This window comes from Protopterus annectens, chromosome 15.part0 (genome assembly GCF_019279795.1).
Source record: "Protopterus annectens isolate FY-2018-M chromosome 15.part0, PAN1.0, whole genome shotgun sequence".
In the NCBI taxonomy this organism is placed as follows: Eukaryota; Metazoa; Chordata; order Ceratodontiformes; family Protopteridae; genus Protopterus; species Protopterus annectens.
Genome location: NC_056749.1, coordinates 230754056 through 230772092, shown reverse-complemented (window position 1 = coordinate 230772092; position 18037 = coordinate 230754056). Strand labels below are relative to the sequence as shown.

General features: G+C 38.7%; 1 protein-coding gene across 3 annotated transcripts in view; it reads left to right on the top strand.

Moving 5' to 3' along the window:
• DACH2 (dachshund family transcription factor 2) overlaps window positions 1-18037 on the top strand; it is a 1303080-nt gene that overhangs the window by 1223754 nt on the left and 61289 nt on the right. For all 3 annotated transcript variants that reach the window (XM_044057751.1, XM_044057750.1, XM_044057749.1), the window contains 2 exons: window positions 11090-11235; window positions 14767-14914. In XM_044057751.1, the coding sequence (XP_043913686.1) occupies window positions 11090-11235; window positions 14767-14914 (294 nt within the window). The remainder of the gene's footprint in view (window positions 1-11089; window positions 11236-14766; window positions 14915-18037) is intronic.

Sequence of the window (18037 nt, the reverse complement as noted above, 5' to 3'; positions counted from 1 at the left end):
TTCCTTAAGTTCAAAGAGGAAGCTACAGACTGAACAATACCACATCTCGGAGAAGTTATTTAAACATTATTCCCTTGCAGTTACTACAGTGTAATAGTGTCATTAACCCTTATTTCATTTCTGCTTTGTCTGCAGTAACTTTAGAGCTGCTGTCATAAAGGAGGTTTTTCTTTTTTTAGTTACAAGTTCTGTGAAATCTTTACTTGCCTTAAAACTGGACATTCCTCTCTCTCTCTCTCTCTCTCTGGTTGAGTTAGTCCCCTAAAACAATAAGAAAAATAACAATTCTAGTGTTTTCTAACTACACTGACCTCCAAATTTTAGTTTATTGCTTTCATGATAATATAGTTGTTTGAAGTTGGTGTGCACAGTCCAGAATCTCCTGTGGGGAGAAAGTATAGGACTTCCTGTATATTACCATAAGACAAATGGCATAAAGTCTCATGAAAGATGACAGACAGAACTCTTAAAAGTAAGCTCAGGAGGAACATTCAAAGTGAAAAATGAATGGCACCATGACTTATAATACAACTACTGCTAAGTGATCAAATCTCATACCTGACCCTGAAGGCTGTAATGATTTATAAAAGTAGTGCAAACACGTTTACTTTACTTCTTGTTTAGAATTTTTTTTAATGAAGTTAATCATACAATAGCTAGTGAAAGGAAAACTGGAGACAAAACCACAGTTGAGAAGATCATACCTCTCCAGTGTCCCTGTTTTTCTGATACAGGCCTGATTCTGGCTTAAGTTCTTTGCACTCCTAATATTTTCATCTGTAAGGTAACAGCTATGATTACAGTAAGGAAAGAGTGACATGCATTACAGTTAACTTCTTAAGTCTTTATAAAATGCATGTTAATGCAAATCCTGTTATCTGTCAGCCTTTTCACTGCATGGTACCACTACATTAAGTATCCTCATCTAACTTTGATTATTTTTGATAATTATGTCTCCTGTTCTTGAAAAAACAGGTTCGAAAGAATGGTACAGAGCTGTAATAGTGCCTTACTTCATGCAGTAGGTGTGCAAACATGGGTAGACAGTGACAGGCTACAATATATGGTTTTCTGTTTACTTTATATTTAAAAAATTGGATGGCCTGAACAAAGAAATGCATTCTGACAAATCCCCGGAGAAATGGGAGCAAACATAACACATCTGTAGTGATTTAAAATATAGATGCACTTAGAATGCATACTGAAACATGACTCAAATATACTAGAACAATTTAATTTACATAAAAGTGACACTGGCAAATAACATACATCAGAAACTTATACAGAGTTGAAAAATACATTTTTAAATACACACTGATGTAAACGCACTAGTGCAAGACAATCATATTTCTAGTAAAACATACTGGAATGAAAGGAGTTGTTAGTGTATGTTTTTATATGTAGAAATTTGAATTAGCAGTGGCAGCACACCTTTGTAGTGAGTACCAGGAACTGTAACACAGCTTATCCTAAATAACTCTACACACAATAACAATTAATTCCCATCAGTCATGTACTACTGGGAGTGGGGAACGTCATTAGGTGTCCACTGCTTTATTTGATGCCCAGGACTTTGAGCCAACCCATAAAAATATCACTCTCATGCCAGTAAAATCTGTAATAGAAAGGCAGGCCTCAAACTGCTAAGCAATGTGCTTCCTTACCCATATTTGACAACGCTGTGTGGAAACAGAGGCAGTCACTACTAGATACAGGTTCAGTCTAAGGACTGATTTATGCCCATTTTATCAGATTTGGATTATACTTCATTGATAATTGTGGGGTTGGGTTAGACCTATTTCTGTCTGAGCCCCTGTTCCTTCCCTATGAAGTTACCATGATAGCAGATAGATGGATACACAAGGGTTAAATGTTGTATTACTGAGAATAAGTTTTGAAATTGCAGTATTTGTTGCAATTTACCTCACTGGTACAGGACATGCGGAAATATTAAACTTCCAAAGTGTATGATAAGTCTGCAATGGTCAGCAGATAATGCACTGTAGACATCTTTCTTTACATAAGCAGCATATAGATCAGAGACTCAAAACCCTGAACGCAAACAAGATTTAACAGAATTATAGAATGTGTTTTATTAATGTCAGTGCTTTGAAATTATAGCTACTGAAATTTGAAATTGTAGGGTTAAAGCCATGGAAATGCCTATTTATGTTCTTAGTTGTGTTTGTGTGTGCTTAGGTGTTTCTGCTAACTGCTATTAGAGAAGTTTCATTTGGTGATGATTACTTTGGTCCATATATTTGAAGAGAGGGCTGTAGCTCGAGACGTTCTAATGCCAGTGCTTCCAAATTGTCCTCTGTACTAACCATCTATCTCGGAGATGAATGACACTGCAAATGACAGGATTGGAGGTAATGTTCCCCTAGGTCAATATCCAGAACTGTCAAGAAAAAAATCAGAGAGAGTGAGATTTTGAAAAAGAATGAGATTTTTAATATCCCACTGCAATGCATTATAAATCTCAGTTTGAAGGTGTAAGACAGCTTAAGACAAGGCATCTTCTGAAGAAAAATAACAGTCTTCCTATTGTAAAACATGAGACAGCACAGACTCGTAATATATGGATAAAGTTTAAAAACAGGTTCACAGCACTCTTGCTTTTTCCTAAAAGTATTACTCTCTCTCAGATCAGGTTTATACTGCTTGAAGAACTAGCAAATATTTCTTATTAGCAGCTTCAGGTATGCAGTATTTGTTACCTTATTTTGAAAGTGTGGTAGGAGAAGGTAATTTTTCCAGCGTACTGCAGATGACAAAGGCTCTTTCTATGATTCTCTCTTTCAGTTTCCCCTTTAACACAATTACCTCAGACTACTTCTCATTTTCAGTAGTCAACTGGTTAGGAAGGGGTACCTAATAAAATTTCAGCACTCTGTTAGTCTCTTCAAAAAAGGCCTCAAACAATATTTTAAAATGCACTGGCTCTGTCCATGTACCAACCCTGATTAATCTCCATAACTATTCCCTAACTTAACAGTACTATATACATTTCTTGCCCACAAATGATTGTTGTGACCTTCTTGGTCTGTACATTACTTTGTAAGTAATGCTTGTTGCTGTAATCCACTTGTTTTATATTCTATTACACACTATTAAAATTGTGAATCCCTCTTGAGAGCCACACCTTACAGAGTTTGTAATATGCTTGGCATGTATGTATGTTTTTTATCTGTGTAATCGGAGCTTTTCTCCCTGGGCCTCCACTGAAAATGGACATGTATCCAGTAGGACTATCCCGGTCAATAAATGTAAAATAAATAGTAAATAATGTCTAAAGAAAACAATTGAGAATCCAGGAATAGATGAAATCTTGAACGTTGCTCTTTTCCTTTAAACTTCTTTGTTGCAGGGGGCAAGTCCCCCCCCCCCAACCCTCAAACCTGTATATACCAACTCCGAGACAACTGCTTTTTGCTGCTGTTCTTGTAACTATATTATGACGCATACAAACTGCATGAACTGAGACTACCTGGGTTGTCAACAGTTTAAGGGGCTCCCTACTTAAGTGTCACCACTCATGAAGCCTAGTGAGGACAGCAAAAAAAAAAAAGATCAAAAATACAGGAGAAGAGTGAATCTTGAACACTGCTGTTCTCCTTTAAATTTCTGTTTTGTAGTGGGGAATGCCCCTGCAAGACCCCACCCCCATAACGTATACATGCCCACTCTGAGATCACTGCTTTCAGCTCCTATTCTTCTGACCATAGTATAACTTATAATATCCACATGAATTGTGACTGGAGCTGTCATCAGCAGGTTAGGAAGGTGCTCCCTATTAAAATGCTGGCACTCATAAAGCCTAATGAAGAAAGCCCACCCCCCTCCTCCAAAAAAAAAAAAAAAAAAAAAAAACAAACAAAAAAAAGATCTAGAATCCAGGAGAAGAGCAAGTCTTGAACATTGTTCTCCTTTAAACTTCTTTTTTACAGGGTGACAAGCCCCTGAACTTACACAACAAAACTGTGAGATTATTATAATTCAAAGAAGAGGGAATGTTATGGGAAATGGCAATCTGAACTTCATATATGTAAGTCCATTTTTTCGACCAGTCAGTCTCCATGTTTTGGGACTCTGTCAAGTGGGTCCTGACATTTCAAATTGTTACCTTAGGAAGGGGATGAGGAAACACAGAGCAGAGCCACCAGTAGCATCACAGACCCTGTCTCGTATCAAGGGGATTATGTGAGTGTCCTGAGTGGACCGGCCATTGTCATGTACATCACTACATGCAAAGTCAGTCATCTCTATGCCTACTTAATGAAACCAGATATATAATGACAATGTATCTTGTAATCACAGTTGTCACAATAACTGGGAAATGCAAAAACAAAGACACAAGTTCAACCCTTCCCTTCAGAGTACTTGAGGTGGAAAAAAATGCTGCTCCTTCCTCAGTTCTTGCAGTGACCAATCTGGTAAATGCTCTCAGGTTATTGGTCAGTTATGCATAATACCCATTTCTGATTCAGAGCATTGCAGAGACTAATGTTTTCAGCTGAGTGAGGCAGTTAGATGTGCAGTAGGATAGCCTGAATTAAATGTATCTTTTGCTTAAAATTCCCTACTCGGTATGATAAAATGGAAAAACAAAGAGAGACTGACCAGCAGAGTACCTAAGTGTGTCCTGATTATTTCATAAAACATCAAAAGGTAACAATTAACAGCATGACATTTAAAGCACAAATAGATACAAAAAAAATATGTTTTCTATCCTGTCCTGCTCTTCTGCATATATTTATTTATTTATATTTATGTCATTTCTTGACCGGGAAAATCTAACTAGACATGAAACCTCTTTTTAGTGGAGGCCTGTGGAGAAACGTTTCAAGACAATAGCACGGATAACAGTGCAGATTGGTAATGAAAAGGATTAGACATTTGACAGTTCATAGGCGATACACTGAAAAGAGTTCAATTAGCAGAACAATACAAACATTTTGACAGGACAAAGGTCATACGAAGAAGACGACACAGTTCAGCAGCAAATACAACTTTTAGTAAGCTAAGTCTGATAAAATTAATTTTGAATTTCTTAATCAGGGTAGAGCACCGATCCATTTGGGCCTATTTTGGTTTCATCCTAGGGGTAAACACAAGAGACACATGACATTATGTAAAGAAAGAATGACAGACTGCACTGTATACATATATTATATACAATATGAATACCAGAGTTGGCTTGAGACTATAAAAACAATAGATGCATAACATTATATACAAAGTAACTGACAAAAATACAGTATTTATGTGTATTAGATACAAAGTGAATATCAAAGTTGGCAAACTGAAGAAATGAAAGAAAAGTACAATCAGAACAATGTGTGCAGAGGGGAGAATGATAGGAAAAGCTTAAACGGTATGACCAGACAGATAGGTAGGGGCTCTTACCTAGGGGCAACAGAAGAGCAGAGTCAGGTTTGTTTAGGATACCCATTTAGTTTGGATTTTAAAGTTATTGGGATTTCAATTTGTGTCCGAGAAATTGACTCCGAGTTCCATTTTCTTGAGACAGAGTTAGAGGTGCAAAATGCCACCTGCAACATTACTGGGTTTAGTTTTGGTAAAGGAGGAATCTTATGCCACCTGCGACATTACTGGGTTTAGTTTTGGTAAAGGAGAAATCTTATGCCACCTGCGACATTACCGGGTTTAGTTTTGGTAAAGGAGGAATCTTATGCCACATCATATGAGTCTGTTATATTAACGATCCTATATAAAACTATATGGTCAGTATAATTCTATTTGCTCTACCCCAAAATTGTCTGATGAGAGCTTGTAGATAAATGCACATGTGGATGGTAAGAAGTTCCTTGAGTGTTAGTTGACAGTGTCACAAAGTCATAATGAGTATTGCTGTATTCAATATGAACGTGCTGCTGGTGCAGCTTGTAAGTATGTACTCACAGTAGTGGCTTTGTTTCAGAAGATTTCTTCCTCCTTTCAGTTGGTGAGAACATGGAGTTAATATACAAGTTTGGGAGTTTGCTACATCAAGGGGTGCAGAGGGCTTGCCTCCACTGTAAACAAACACTTGCAGCATCATTTTTCATCCTTCTGTGGTTCGGTTCCTCAGTGTTTTGACTTTCAAGGTTCCATAGTAGGACCGAGGTCCTATACTGATGTGAATGCTAAAGCTTCTCTTCCATACAGTGCACTCCCCCCCCTCCTAAATGTATTTTTATTGCTACTTTTGCTTCCAATCATTGTGTTCTTCGTACAGATTTGGAGTATGCTGAACTTTTGTTTAGTTTAAGACTCGCTGCAGAATGTAATTGTACATTTTTATTTTTATCTGAGACTCCCTCTATGTTTCTTGCCATCTTCTATGTATACATGTATGGGCATCTACAGTGAGTTAAATGCTTTTGTGAAAGTCTTTTTTTTTTAGCTAAAATAACTTGATCACTCATGCACTTCTCCACCCATATTGTTAAGCTGTCTCTCTTTATTGGACTGGACTTTGACAAAAGTGCTGACTTGTCTCTGAGGAACAACATATGTTATGTTGTTTTATATAGCAAAGAAATGAGTAAACCTGAATTCCCAAAAGTACAGCAGGATTGTGGCCCATGTGAAAGGTAAAGAATCTAGGCTATGATCAGAGCAGTAAGTGGGATTATCAGAGCCCTGCACAAATCATAAAGGAATACAAATGGCTGGCAGTAGTTGCAACTGCATGCCTGATAGAATCCAGGTATGGAGTAGGTATGTAAATGTCATTTCTCGTTACCTCATGATTCACAAACATGTAAATGATAGAATACAATGTGTATAAGAACCAGAAACACACAAGCTAACATACAGCTGCAGGAGTAGTAGCTATAATGGGTAAAACTGCCTTCCAGTTTATAGCCTGCTACAGACCACCCTCCCAAACCCAGGAACCCCACTCGGCCTTCCTGAGAACACTGGAAAATATGAAGGTCTCTCCAAACACCATTATATTGGGCGACTTCAACTACCCAAACAGACTGGGAGCATTACTCTAGCTCCAACACCCTAGCCCAAAGGTTCCTAGAATTTATAAACTCAAATGCTATGGAACAACTTGTTACCACTCCCACAAGAGGGGAAAACATACTGGACCTGATCATCACCAACATGGGGACTCTATGCTCCAGACCAGAAGTGTATCCCTCACTGGTAAGATCAGACCATAAACTAATCTCACTGGATATTCACATCCCGACCCCGCCCCCTGCCCAGAAAACCACAGTGAAAAACTTCTCTAAAGCAAATTTCACACTCCTCAAAACCGAGGTGGAATCCTTCAAAGCCCCCAGGCCTGTGGAAAATATGGCCCAGACCGCAGAATCCTTTATAAACGCATTCTATGAACACCTTCAGGAATGCATGGATCATGCGATCCCAAATAAAACCAAGACCCAATCCTCCAAAGGCAGACGTCCTGTCTGGTGGACCCCAGCCATAAACAAACTATACAATAGAAGGAGGAAGGTACTAAATGATAATCCCAAAAAGGGAAGGCATCACTGATCAGTATTAGCAAAAAACTACAGGCACACATAAAATTGTCTAAGGCCAGTTTCGAGAGAAAAATTGCACAGGACACTAAGGATAATCACAAGGCTTTCTTTAGTTATGTTAGGAACCTGGGTGGTAATTCCCAGATATGCTCAGAATTGGTCCAAAATGACAAAAAATACACCGAACCCACAGACATTGCCAACATCCTAGCTGACAGGTTCAGCGCAAACTTCTCCCCACCAAAAGGGCAAATATCTATCCCAGCAGAGTGCTGCCCCCCTGACATCTCACATGCTCAGGTAAGAGCCGCCCTCTCCAAAGCAAAAAAAACAGCATCAATGGGACCAGATGGTGTCCCGGGCTGCGTCCTACATGAACTCAAAGAAGAGCTAAACCCAAACATAAAACTACTGTTCAATCTCAGCCTTACTACAGGATATGTGCCCAAAGAGTGGCGTACAGCAACAGTGGTCGCTCTCCATAAAGGTGGTGCCTCAACGGATCCTGGAAACTATCGCCCCATAAGCCTGACTAGCTTGGTCTGCAAAGCTATGGAAAGGATCATCATGGACCTCATAAATAAAGATATTGGGGACCTACAAACACTGGATCCTACCCAGTTCGGCTTTGTTAAGGGCAGATCCTGCCTCTTAAACCTGGTTGATTTCTTTGAAACAGTCACCAAGGCCATTGACGAGGGGAAGGTGGTCCACACAGCCTACCTGGACCTCGCAAAAGCCTTCGATACAATACCCCACTCGGGCATTATAGATAAGCTCACCAGCTTAAATATAAACCCCTATGTCACTAGATGGATTGCAAACTGGCTCAAGGACAGAACCCACATGGTTAGAATTGCTGGAGCCATGTCAGACTCCAAACCAGTTACAAGTGGTGTCCCACAAGGCTCAGTCCTGGGACCTCTCTTGTTCGGTATACATTTCTCGGAGGTACAGGCCAACACGGAAGGACTGTGGCTGACCAAGTTCGCAGATGACTGCAAACTGGGTGCCATAATCGACTCTCCAGCCGACACAAGCATCCTCCAAAAGGGACTCATAGAAACAGACAACTGGTGCCAGTGCCATGGCCTCAAGCTAAATGCCAAAAAGTGTATAGTCATCCCCTTTGGCAAAAACAAAGTGCCCACAAATTACCACATAGGTGGAAATCCATTAAGTACAGAAGAAGTAATTAGGGACCTGGGGACCCAAGTTGATAGCAATCTCTCATTTGACAACCACGTGGCCAAAGTGGTTAGAAAGACATTTTATATAGCCCACCTAATCATGAAGGGATTCACATCTAGATCAGGGGAGGTCATCGTGCCTCTTTACTCAACCCTCATCAGGCGCATAATTGAGTACAGTGCCCCTTTTGGGATGTACCTTACCAGACACCTGCAGCAACTGGAAAGACCCCAAAAGTACCTCACCAAGAGGATCAAAGGGCTCAAACAGATGCCATATGCTGCCCGGTTAAAGAAACTCCAGCTCTACTCAGTGGCATACCGCCTGTTCAGAGGCGATCTGTGCCTGACGTATAAAGCCATGTCCAACCCGGAATTAATGGACATGCTGCACCTCAGAAAATCCAAATCCCATCGAGCTACGCGCTCGAGAGACTTGAACCTCAGCACTGAAATAAATAGGACATGCTGGAGGGACAGATTCATAACCCAGAGGCTCCCTTCACTCTGGAATAAAATCCCAGTCCAGGTTAGGCAGAGTCCCTCATTGACTCTCTTCAAGAGGAATCTTGATGAGTGGATGGGAGATCGTTGGTTTACCCCGGGTATCACTTCTGTGTCACTGTTAGATAGAGGCACAGTATACTAACCTCGAAAAAGGGCATAGCAAAATAAATTTAAAAATGGGTGGCGAAAGCCAAACACATTCTGGCTAGGCTTATAAATGCCCTAGGGCAGATAGCCTAGTATGAACCTATGAACCTATAATGTTTAGTCCCCGTAAGTCTGATTTATTGATCAGTAAAAGATAGCAGATCAATAAAATCACCCTTAAAATAAAAAAAATAAATTTTATGGTTAATTATAACATCACATCCCATAGCAGTCTGCAAAAAAGTTGTAAAAGAAGTAAATCCCACCCTGACTCTAACACAGTGTCATCAGCAATCACTTATGAGTGACCACACACCTAGCATTGCATCCCTTCATTAATATAACATGTACATTTCCTTTGCTCTGTAGCCAAGTCCGGAGGGGATGAGATGTTGATGAATCACCCCTGACCTTGGCTGCAGAGTATTGGCACATGAGTCAAGACTTAAGAGTTGTGTTCCATCTGTGCCATACAGCGAAATGGACACCACCCTTCTCTGCAAATAACTCCTACAATATCATATAGCATGTGTCATCTATCCTGTGTCAGAATAGCATTCCTTCTGTTGTACTTACCCTGTTTTATAGGACTCTTACAATGGGGGTTTTGTGGATATCATTATAATATTATCACATATGTGAAGTTGGAGGAGTGTCGTGCAGTACCTGACTGAGAAACAAAGGCAAAAGTCAAACCTCCAAAATGGGTAGTGATATATGAAGTGTGGAGTCTTAAAGCGACAAGGAGTACAACCACAAAGAGTAGTTGGAAGTCCAGGTCTTGGACATGAACATGATCCCAGCATGCTTGTCCATGTCTGATCCGGCCCCAAAAGTTTTTCTTCAAAGAATCTCATTACGTGTGGTCCACAAGCCAGCTGCATATTTATGAGTACGATAGAAATTATTGAATCTATTCACTTCATACAGTTCTGAAATGCTTCAATCACAATACTAAGTATTTTAAGTTATGTTTTATTAATTTATATAGAATTCCAAATCTGAGGCATCATTCATTTATGTAAATTTTCCTTTTCAGTGCACTGATTTCATAATGTGCTACATTTCTATCACTATGTATTAGCAGTTGAAGGACTTCTTTTCATATGTTGCAAAATAGAATTAAGCTAGTGTCTAGCAGCACTGATTTTGTGTGTGCATTTCCGTTGATTTTTGAAGGTGCTTATTAATTTAAAAATATTTATTGAAAATGTTGAGTTTCATTACTTTTTCACTTAACTGTCATTCATCCTCTTTTTTTTAATTTCTCTAAGTCTTTTGGGTTTCTAATACCATGATGGCAATGGACCCCATTCCTAAATCAAAATACGATTAAAGTTCATGAAATTAGTATTGTTTCAATCTTTGATGTCAGCCAGTAGTGCTTTTTGCAGCACCCGCAATGTGCTCACCCACATATAAATGAATAAGATTATACTACATATTCGGCACATGGCTTCACATGATACCAGCTCCTCACCATGGCCAGGGACATTTTCTTTTAATAAAAAGAGTTTAATTAAATCTTATTTTTGTTATTTTAGTGCATTTATTTCAAAGAATTATCTTGCAGACAATTTTGCTTCTTCCCATAATGCCAAGTTAAAGTTTACCTAAGTTTTTTTAGAAGTGAGTGATGTAAAAGCCAAGCTTCTAACATGGATAATGATGTATTGTATATTAATTGCATGTGGGTCTATTAATACATGTTATTAAAGTACATGATTTTTTTTATAGATGAAATGCAGTCTGCAGTCCCAGCAGTGAAACCAGTCTTAGAAAAACTATCATTGGCAGGGCAAGCCTTACCTCCTGGGTTTCCAGCGCCTTTTCTTTTTGCAGATGGACTGTCTTCAGTAGAAACTCTTTTAACTAATATACAGGTACTTTTCATACATGTTGACTTTTACTGCAATAATGTCGTGACTTTAAATTATCCTGGCTTATTTGCTGTTCTATACAAGTGCCTTCCAAATCCTCAACAACTTATTTTTCATTTCCTACATGGGGTTGTGGGTGTTGTGTCAAATGTAGTCACATCTCACAATTAAGAAACATGCTCCTACCTTCTTAGCCTGTTATGCCAGACTGTTAACATAATCCATGCATCTCCTGGCAAGACAATCTCAGCGCTTCTTCCCTTCTTCCTGTTTCTTCCAAATCTTTTTTAACAAGTCATCATAATGTCCTTTCCTGCATTTGTGACCCTCAAACCACTGTAATGTGTTTTTCGTGACCTTCTCTACAACTGACGCCACTTTGGCTTGTGTTCTGCTTACCACATTTATACATCTTTTCCACAATGTGCAATTTGTACATCTCTCAAGCTATTCATCTTCAACACCTCAAGCTGCCATAGCTGCTCAACCTTCTTTGCCATGCAAGGTCACGCCATTATTTTGTAAACCTTACTCCTCAACCTCTTTGGCAAAATTTTATCTTACACTACCCCTGACACTTTGTACCAGTTGGCTGCAGCACCTCCAATGCTAGTTTTGACGTCCTCATTCTGACTTCCCTTCTCGTCATTCATAAATCCCAGATTCTTGAAGCTGACAACCTGTTCCACTGTGTTCTCTGCTGTCTCAGTTTTCAGCTTTTTTGATTATCCCATTTGCAACCATGACTACTGTTTGATTGGTACTCAGTTTCACTGACTATATTCATTTTCATCCCATGTGCCCTCAGTTTTGCATTCCAGTCCCCTGTCACAGGTTCTAAATTTACCAAGATAGTATCTTTTTTTGCTACTATAGTTCAGTTGCCATTGACACCTTTTTATCAGCTGATCATAGTTTGTTGACATTATTTTCTTGGAAAGCTATGGCATCTAGGTCCAAATAAGTCATTATTCCACTCTATTCAGCATTCATCGGACCTATCATTCAGTACAGTGCCCCATTTGGTATGTACCTAACCAGACCTATATGACAACTGGAACATTCACAGAGGTTTCTTACTAAAAGAATTCAGGGCGCAAGTAACATGTCCTATGCAGATTGCCTGAAAGCCCTATTCCTGTATTCTATCTCCTACAGACCTTTAAGAGGAGATCTATAACTGGCATATGAGGCATTGTCAGACCCTACTCTAATGGACCTTCTGCATATCAACAAAACAAACAGCACGAAAATTATCTGTTCTAAAGATTTAAACCTTGCTTTAAATATAAATAGGACCTGCTGGAGAGAGAGGTATATATCCCAGATACTGCCCCTTCTCTGGAACAGGCTCCCTATCAATGTGAAGCAGACTTTCTCCCTAACTCAATTCAAGTGTAACTTGGATAACTCGATGGGGAACAGGAAATTCATTCCTGGTTTGGCTATATGTCTCTAATGGACACAGGCAGTCTGTTAATGGTTCATCTTCCAGGCCCCAACTTGTAAATGTTTCACCTCCCAAGCCCCTGCTTACACTTATCAAAGGTACAAGAACTTGTCCAGGATTTGGGATGCATGGCTAGGCTTAAAAAGGCCCTTGTGGTCATTAGCCTGGTGCACACCTATGAACCTATGAATTGAGTTGTTAGATCACTTTTGTAAATAATCATACATCAATAATGCTTCTTTTTATTTATTTTTGTGTTACCAAATGATGCATTTCAAAATTACACTAAACACTGTTCCTGTTATTTCATTTGGTTGTTCTGTTTTTTTGTGTTACAAATGTAATTTTTTCTGCTAATATATGATTTGCTTGGATGCTGAGTTCTTTGTTACATCATACCGTCTCTTTAAGCTTTAACAGTAGGCATTGCAAGATGACAAAAACAGGTAAATGTAAAAAAGAAAGCAGGATTCTCATTTACGAAATGAAAGAGTATGAAAAATAACATGAATGAATGACTTATTACATGCAACAAATGTGTATTGGAAATGATTAGTTATAACTTTTGGCTTCTGGTCAACCAAAGTGACAGATGGAGAAGATAAGAAACAGAGGACATTACAATCAGTTTACCTGAGTGATAAGCAACATAATGCACCTTTGGGAAAGTGAATGAGACTACCTATGAAGACCCTTGTAGGGCGTCACTATGCCATCAGCAATAAAACAGTGTGTAGACAATCTTGGCAAATGGCCAGCATTACATGTAAGAGGTAAAACTAGGCTTCCGTGGTTTCTGCTTTGTAGAAGACTTATGTGAGACTAATATTGTTTTATAGCCCTCGTGTTTTAACACATTACACTGCAGAGCATCAGTATCTGTATAAATTCCTTGTGTCTATCGTGATTATCTATTCTTTCAGTCTGTGGTCATGTCCCTATGATGACAAACTGGCTTCAGAAATTATTTGGTTACTTGTTTTAAGCAATATAAAACAGTCTGTGTTATTCCTGTTTTAATTAACTTACAGAACTCTATGAGAGACCTTGAATATGCCCTGGGAGAAATAGGAAAGTGTGAGTGTGCGTTTGCAGTCTTACACACACAAATGCACACTCACACTTTCCTATTTCAGGTCTAAGCATCTGTGTTTTTGTATATTTAAGGGTTTTTTTTTATCTATGTGACAGATCAGTTCCCCAAACTTTGGCAGTGACTCAATCATTGATCATTGCGGTTAGCATTGTTAAATGTGGTGTGGAACTGCATAGCATTGATACACATTAGTATCCATGCATGAGGGCCCTACACAATTCATGAAATGCGTACATGTGGAGTAGTGGTAATTGTGTGGACATGGGCACAGTTCATAAAAGGCCATTCACCAGTGTGCAAGTCTGTCTGACTTCTAAATATATGCATGCATGGACAGACTAACCTCACAATCTGGAGACACAGCTACAGTTTTAGTAAAAAAATATTTGATACTTAATAAAGCACTACCGACATCACCATCTCCATTTAGAAATGGATGATAAAAACATTAGCACAGAGGTTAAGGTGCAGAATCCCCAGCTGGTAGACCTGGGTTTGAAACCTGGCTTGGGAACAACTGGGCAGCAGCAGCAGAATCTATGTGGAAGAAAGGTCTAGCAATCTACTTCAGTAATATGCCAAGAAAACCCTATAGGATCTATCACACAGAGTTACCATGAGTTGCTTTTGACTTGGGGCAATTACCTTCTTGCTTGATAAGTACATTAACATAGATATATATACTTATATAAACAAACTGTACTACAACTGCAGGGTACCATTCGCTCTACGTCAGTACGATACCCCCTTCTACTGCCCTACATGAAGAGAAGCAGCAGCTCCCCTGCTGATTTGAGACTGTGTAGCTCCCGATCTTTATTAAGCCTCATGGAAAACACACACTTTTGTTCTTGTCCAGTAGCTAATTGATTCAGTTATCCTTCAGAAAGATGAAATGCATTTTCATTGGCCTTTAGTGATGCAGTAATGCATATCTAATATGTGGTGGCAAATACATTACTAAAATTAGAGTCATTTGGATGAACAGGGCCTGCTGAAAGTAGCTGTGGACAACACACGAGTACAAGAAAAACAGATACAACAGGAAAAAAAGGAGCTGAAGATGGAGCTTTTCAGAGAGCGAGAAATGAGGGAAAGTCTAGAAAGGCAACTCACTGCTGAACTGCAAAGCAGAGGTAAGTTGCAAACTATATAATAACGTTTACAAAATAGTAACACAAAGGGAAATATCAGTCCTAAAATGTTAACTTCTGCTATAATTTGTGATCAAAATTAGTACAGTGGTTTGATTTCCTTTATGCAAGCTTTAAAATATTATTATAAAGTAGGTTTTTGTATGACTCAGTAGTGAAAATTATGTTAAATTTCACCTTGGAAAATTAATCATAAAACAGACCAGATAATTCTTGGAACATATTATTGTAAGGATGGTTGAACCTAATATGTCTGTTAGGCTTATACTGTTTGAAATGAAGCAGCAATGCCATCACCCAAATATGCACTGCTATGAGCCACAGTGCACTACATGAGAGTTTCATTATTTACATGTAATGGTTTCCTGTGCTCAAAAGCACTGAAGTGTGGAATATGAAACGTGTCTATTGTACTAACAAAACTGTTTTACTAAATCATTTAACAGATTTCAAGCATGTGCACTACAGTGGATAATTATTTCAAATATGTATGTTCTATCTGACTGTGTTACAGATAACCATGTGTGCAGTCGTAATTATTTAAAATTCAATATTCTGTCTAAGAATGATTACATTATACTGGGATTTGTGTCTGCTGTTTCTGGTCTTATTAAAATTTTGTGTGTCCCTGCTGTGCCTGCAAATAGGCCAGTAGGATCAGTGTTCTATCCCAAATCAACAAATACTAACAAAACAGCAAAATAAAATGTGTTATTCTTCTTTGTAACTTATTTAGGAACTTTGAAGTGGCTCAGAACCATTAAGTGAAGTTAAACATTTCAGGACTAGGGAAATAATATATTAAAGTAATCAGAACAAATTAAATAAGTACAGCAACTGAAAATCAGAGACCCAGAGGAGTTTTCTGTATTAGGTTTGCGCAATTTCAGAAATTATTATGCTTTTATTGCTGGACAGGGGACAAAGTCAGTTTGTAGACCACAGTTAAAAGAAATGTGGATTCTTCTATTTTCTTTAAAATTGAGTATGGTCTTAGCATGCTCTTTATTGGTCTTTCTGTATGTAAATTAAAGAAAACTATTTTGAGTAATATGTAGAATGTATCAGTTGGTCCGCAGTGGTGGTGCTGCGGTAGCATTGTCGCCTCACAGTAAGACGCTGACCGGTTCGACTCTCAGCTAGAGCGTTTTCTGCATGGAGACATGCCTGAATGGGCGTACCTTCGTTGAAAGTTGTGCATTAGGGCTGGCAACTCAGCATGTAAAAATCAACTGCCAATCATTAGCAGACCGGAGTTCCGCTGTGGCGACCCCTAACCGGGAAAAGCCGAAAGACACAACAACAACATGTAGAATGTATCAGTTGTGTATTATTACAAAATATTATACATACAGAGATAAATTAGGTGGATGTAATTGAGCTGTAACAAAGAAGCTTGGTGTCCAGGGTACATAATAATTATGTGCCCTTGGACCCTACATGGGTCACCAAACCTCTTCCCCATTCTAACACCTGAGACAAATGGCTGCCCTTGCTTTGGCCCATTGTCAGCTTCAGCACTGAACCATATTTGCAGGCAATTTAACTTAAACAGTGACTATGGATATTTAAAAGTCAGTATAAAAATACATAAATGATTGGAGTATTTCTTAGTAATTTAGCCATGTGGAAGCACTGACTGCAAACTATAATAATAATACTAGATGCCATAAAAGGAAGAAAAAAAAATCACACCCTGAAAATACACAAACAGAGAAATGCTCATCCGTTTCTTAGAAACTTTAGCAGTGTAGTCGTCTATATATACAGCTTGCCTTAAAACTGATACAATCTAACAATGTCCCAATAAGCACTTACTTTTGATTACTTATCTCTCTGCAAAAAAACACTGGCAAAACTAAGTGATCCTTGCTTTTTCCTCTCAGTGCTTAAAATCTGCTTCTTTTATTAATATAAGCAACAGGCTAGATAAGCTATTTGACATTGTAGCTCATAGGTTCTTATCAAACTTACTGAAAAGCTAAGCCATATCACCCAGTATTGGTGAAAAATGATAGTCTCCTCCATGAAATACATTATCCCCATATATCCATTGTGAACATTTGTGATTATACATCCAGTCACCCAAACTGGTTTTAATGATTACCAAGCTGAATGTGTAAGGGGAGATTCTTTCATAAATGTAGAATATGATATGTTAGATATGTGTCATACCAAGTGGCATTGTTAATGTGACAGTATATGTTTAGATCTGGAGTTGTTGATTGCTTTACCACTGTTTTTTTTTTTAGGTGAGTTCAGAGACAGTGAGGTTCTTCTTAGCACTGAAAGCTAAACAGGAATCACCCCTAAGGGGCATATACAAGACTAAGTATAGGAATAAGATTAGAATCACCAATTGGCGTGTAAACAAAACTAAGTGCAGGGAAAGGAATAGAATCACCAGTTGGGGCGTAAACAAACCTAATTGTATGGATAGGAATAAAATCACCCCTTAAGAGTGTATACACGACTAATACAAGACTATGGGTTGGGTTAGGGATAGAATCACCCCTTAGGGATGTATACAGGACTAAGTATAGGGATATGGATAGAATCACCCACTGGGGCATATACAAGACTAAGGGTGGGGATAGAGATAGTCTTGTATACACTCCAGGTCATGATTTTTAGTACAGAGCTTTCTAACCATGACAGAGATGTGGTGGTTAAATCAGAATTTGTTATCAACACAGGTACAAAAGTCACCGATGACTGTCAATTTTAAGTGAAATGTTAGCTATGTGGTATGTAGTGGTGATGGTGGAAGTTAACCAAGGAAAGTCTACTGTGAATTTAATGTTGTGGGAAAGTAATTGTTAGCACAGCAGATATTTGTTTGGTCCAGTAACTGCTGGAAAATGTGAGTATCAGAAATGGGGTTTGATAACACCCTCCATGCACAGAGACATATTGCAGCTTGCTGTGCATGCCATTTTGCTGTGGTTCACACAGTGGAATCCTACCCTCACTTGGACTGACATCCAGATGTAAAGGAGATGATAACCTGACATTAACAATTGGCTGAGGAGCTGGTGCCAGTCTAGCAGAATCCACTGTGTGTCCGCTTGACATGAGATGATGAATAGCCCAACTTACTTTACT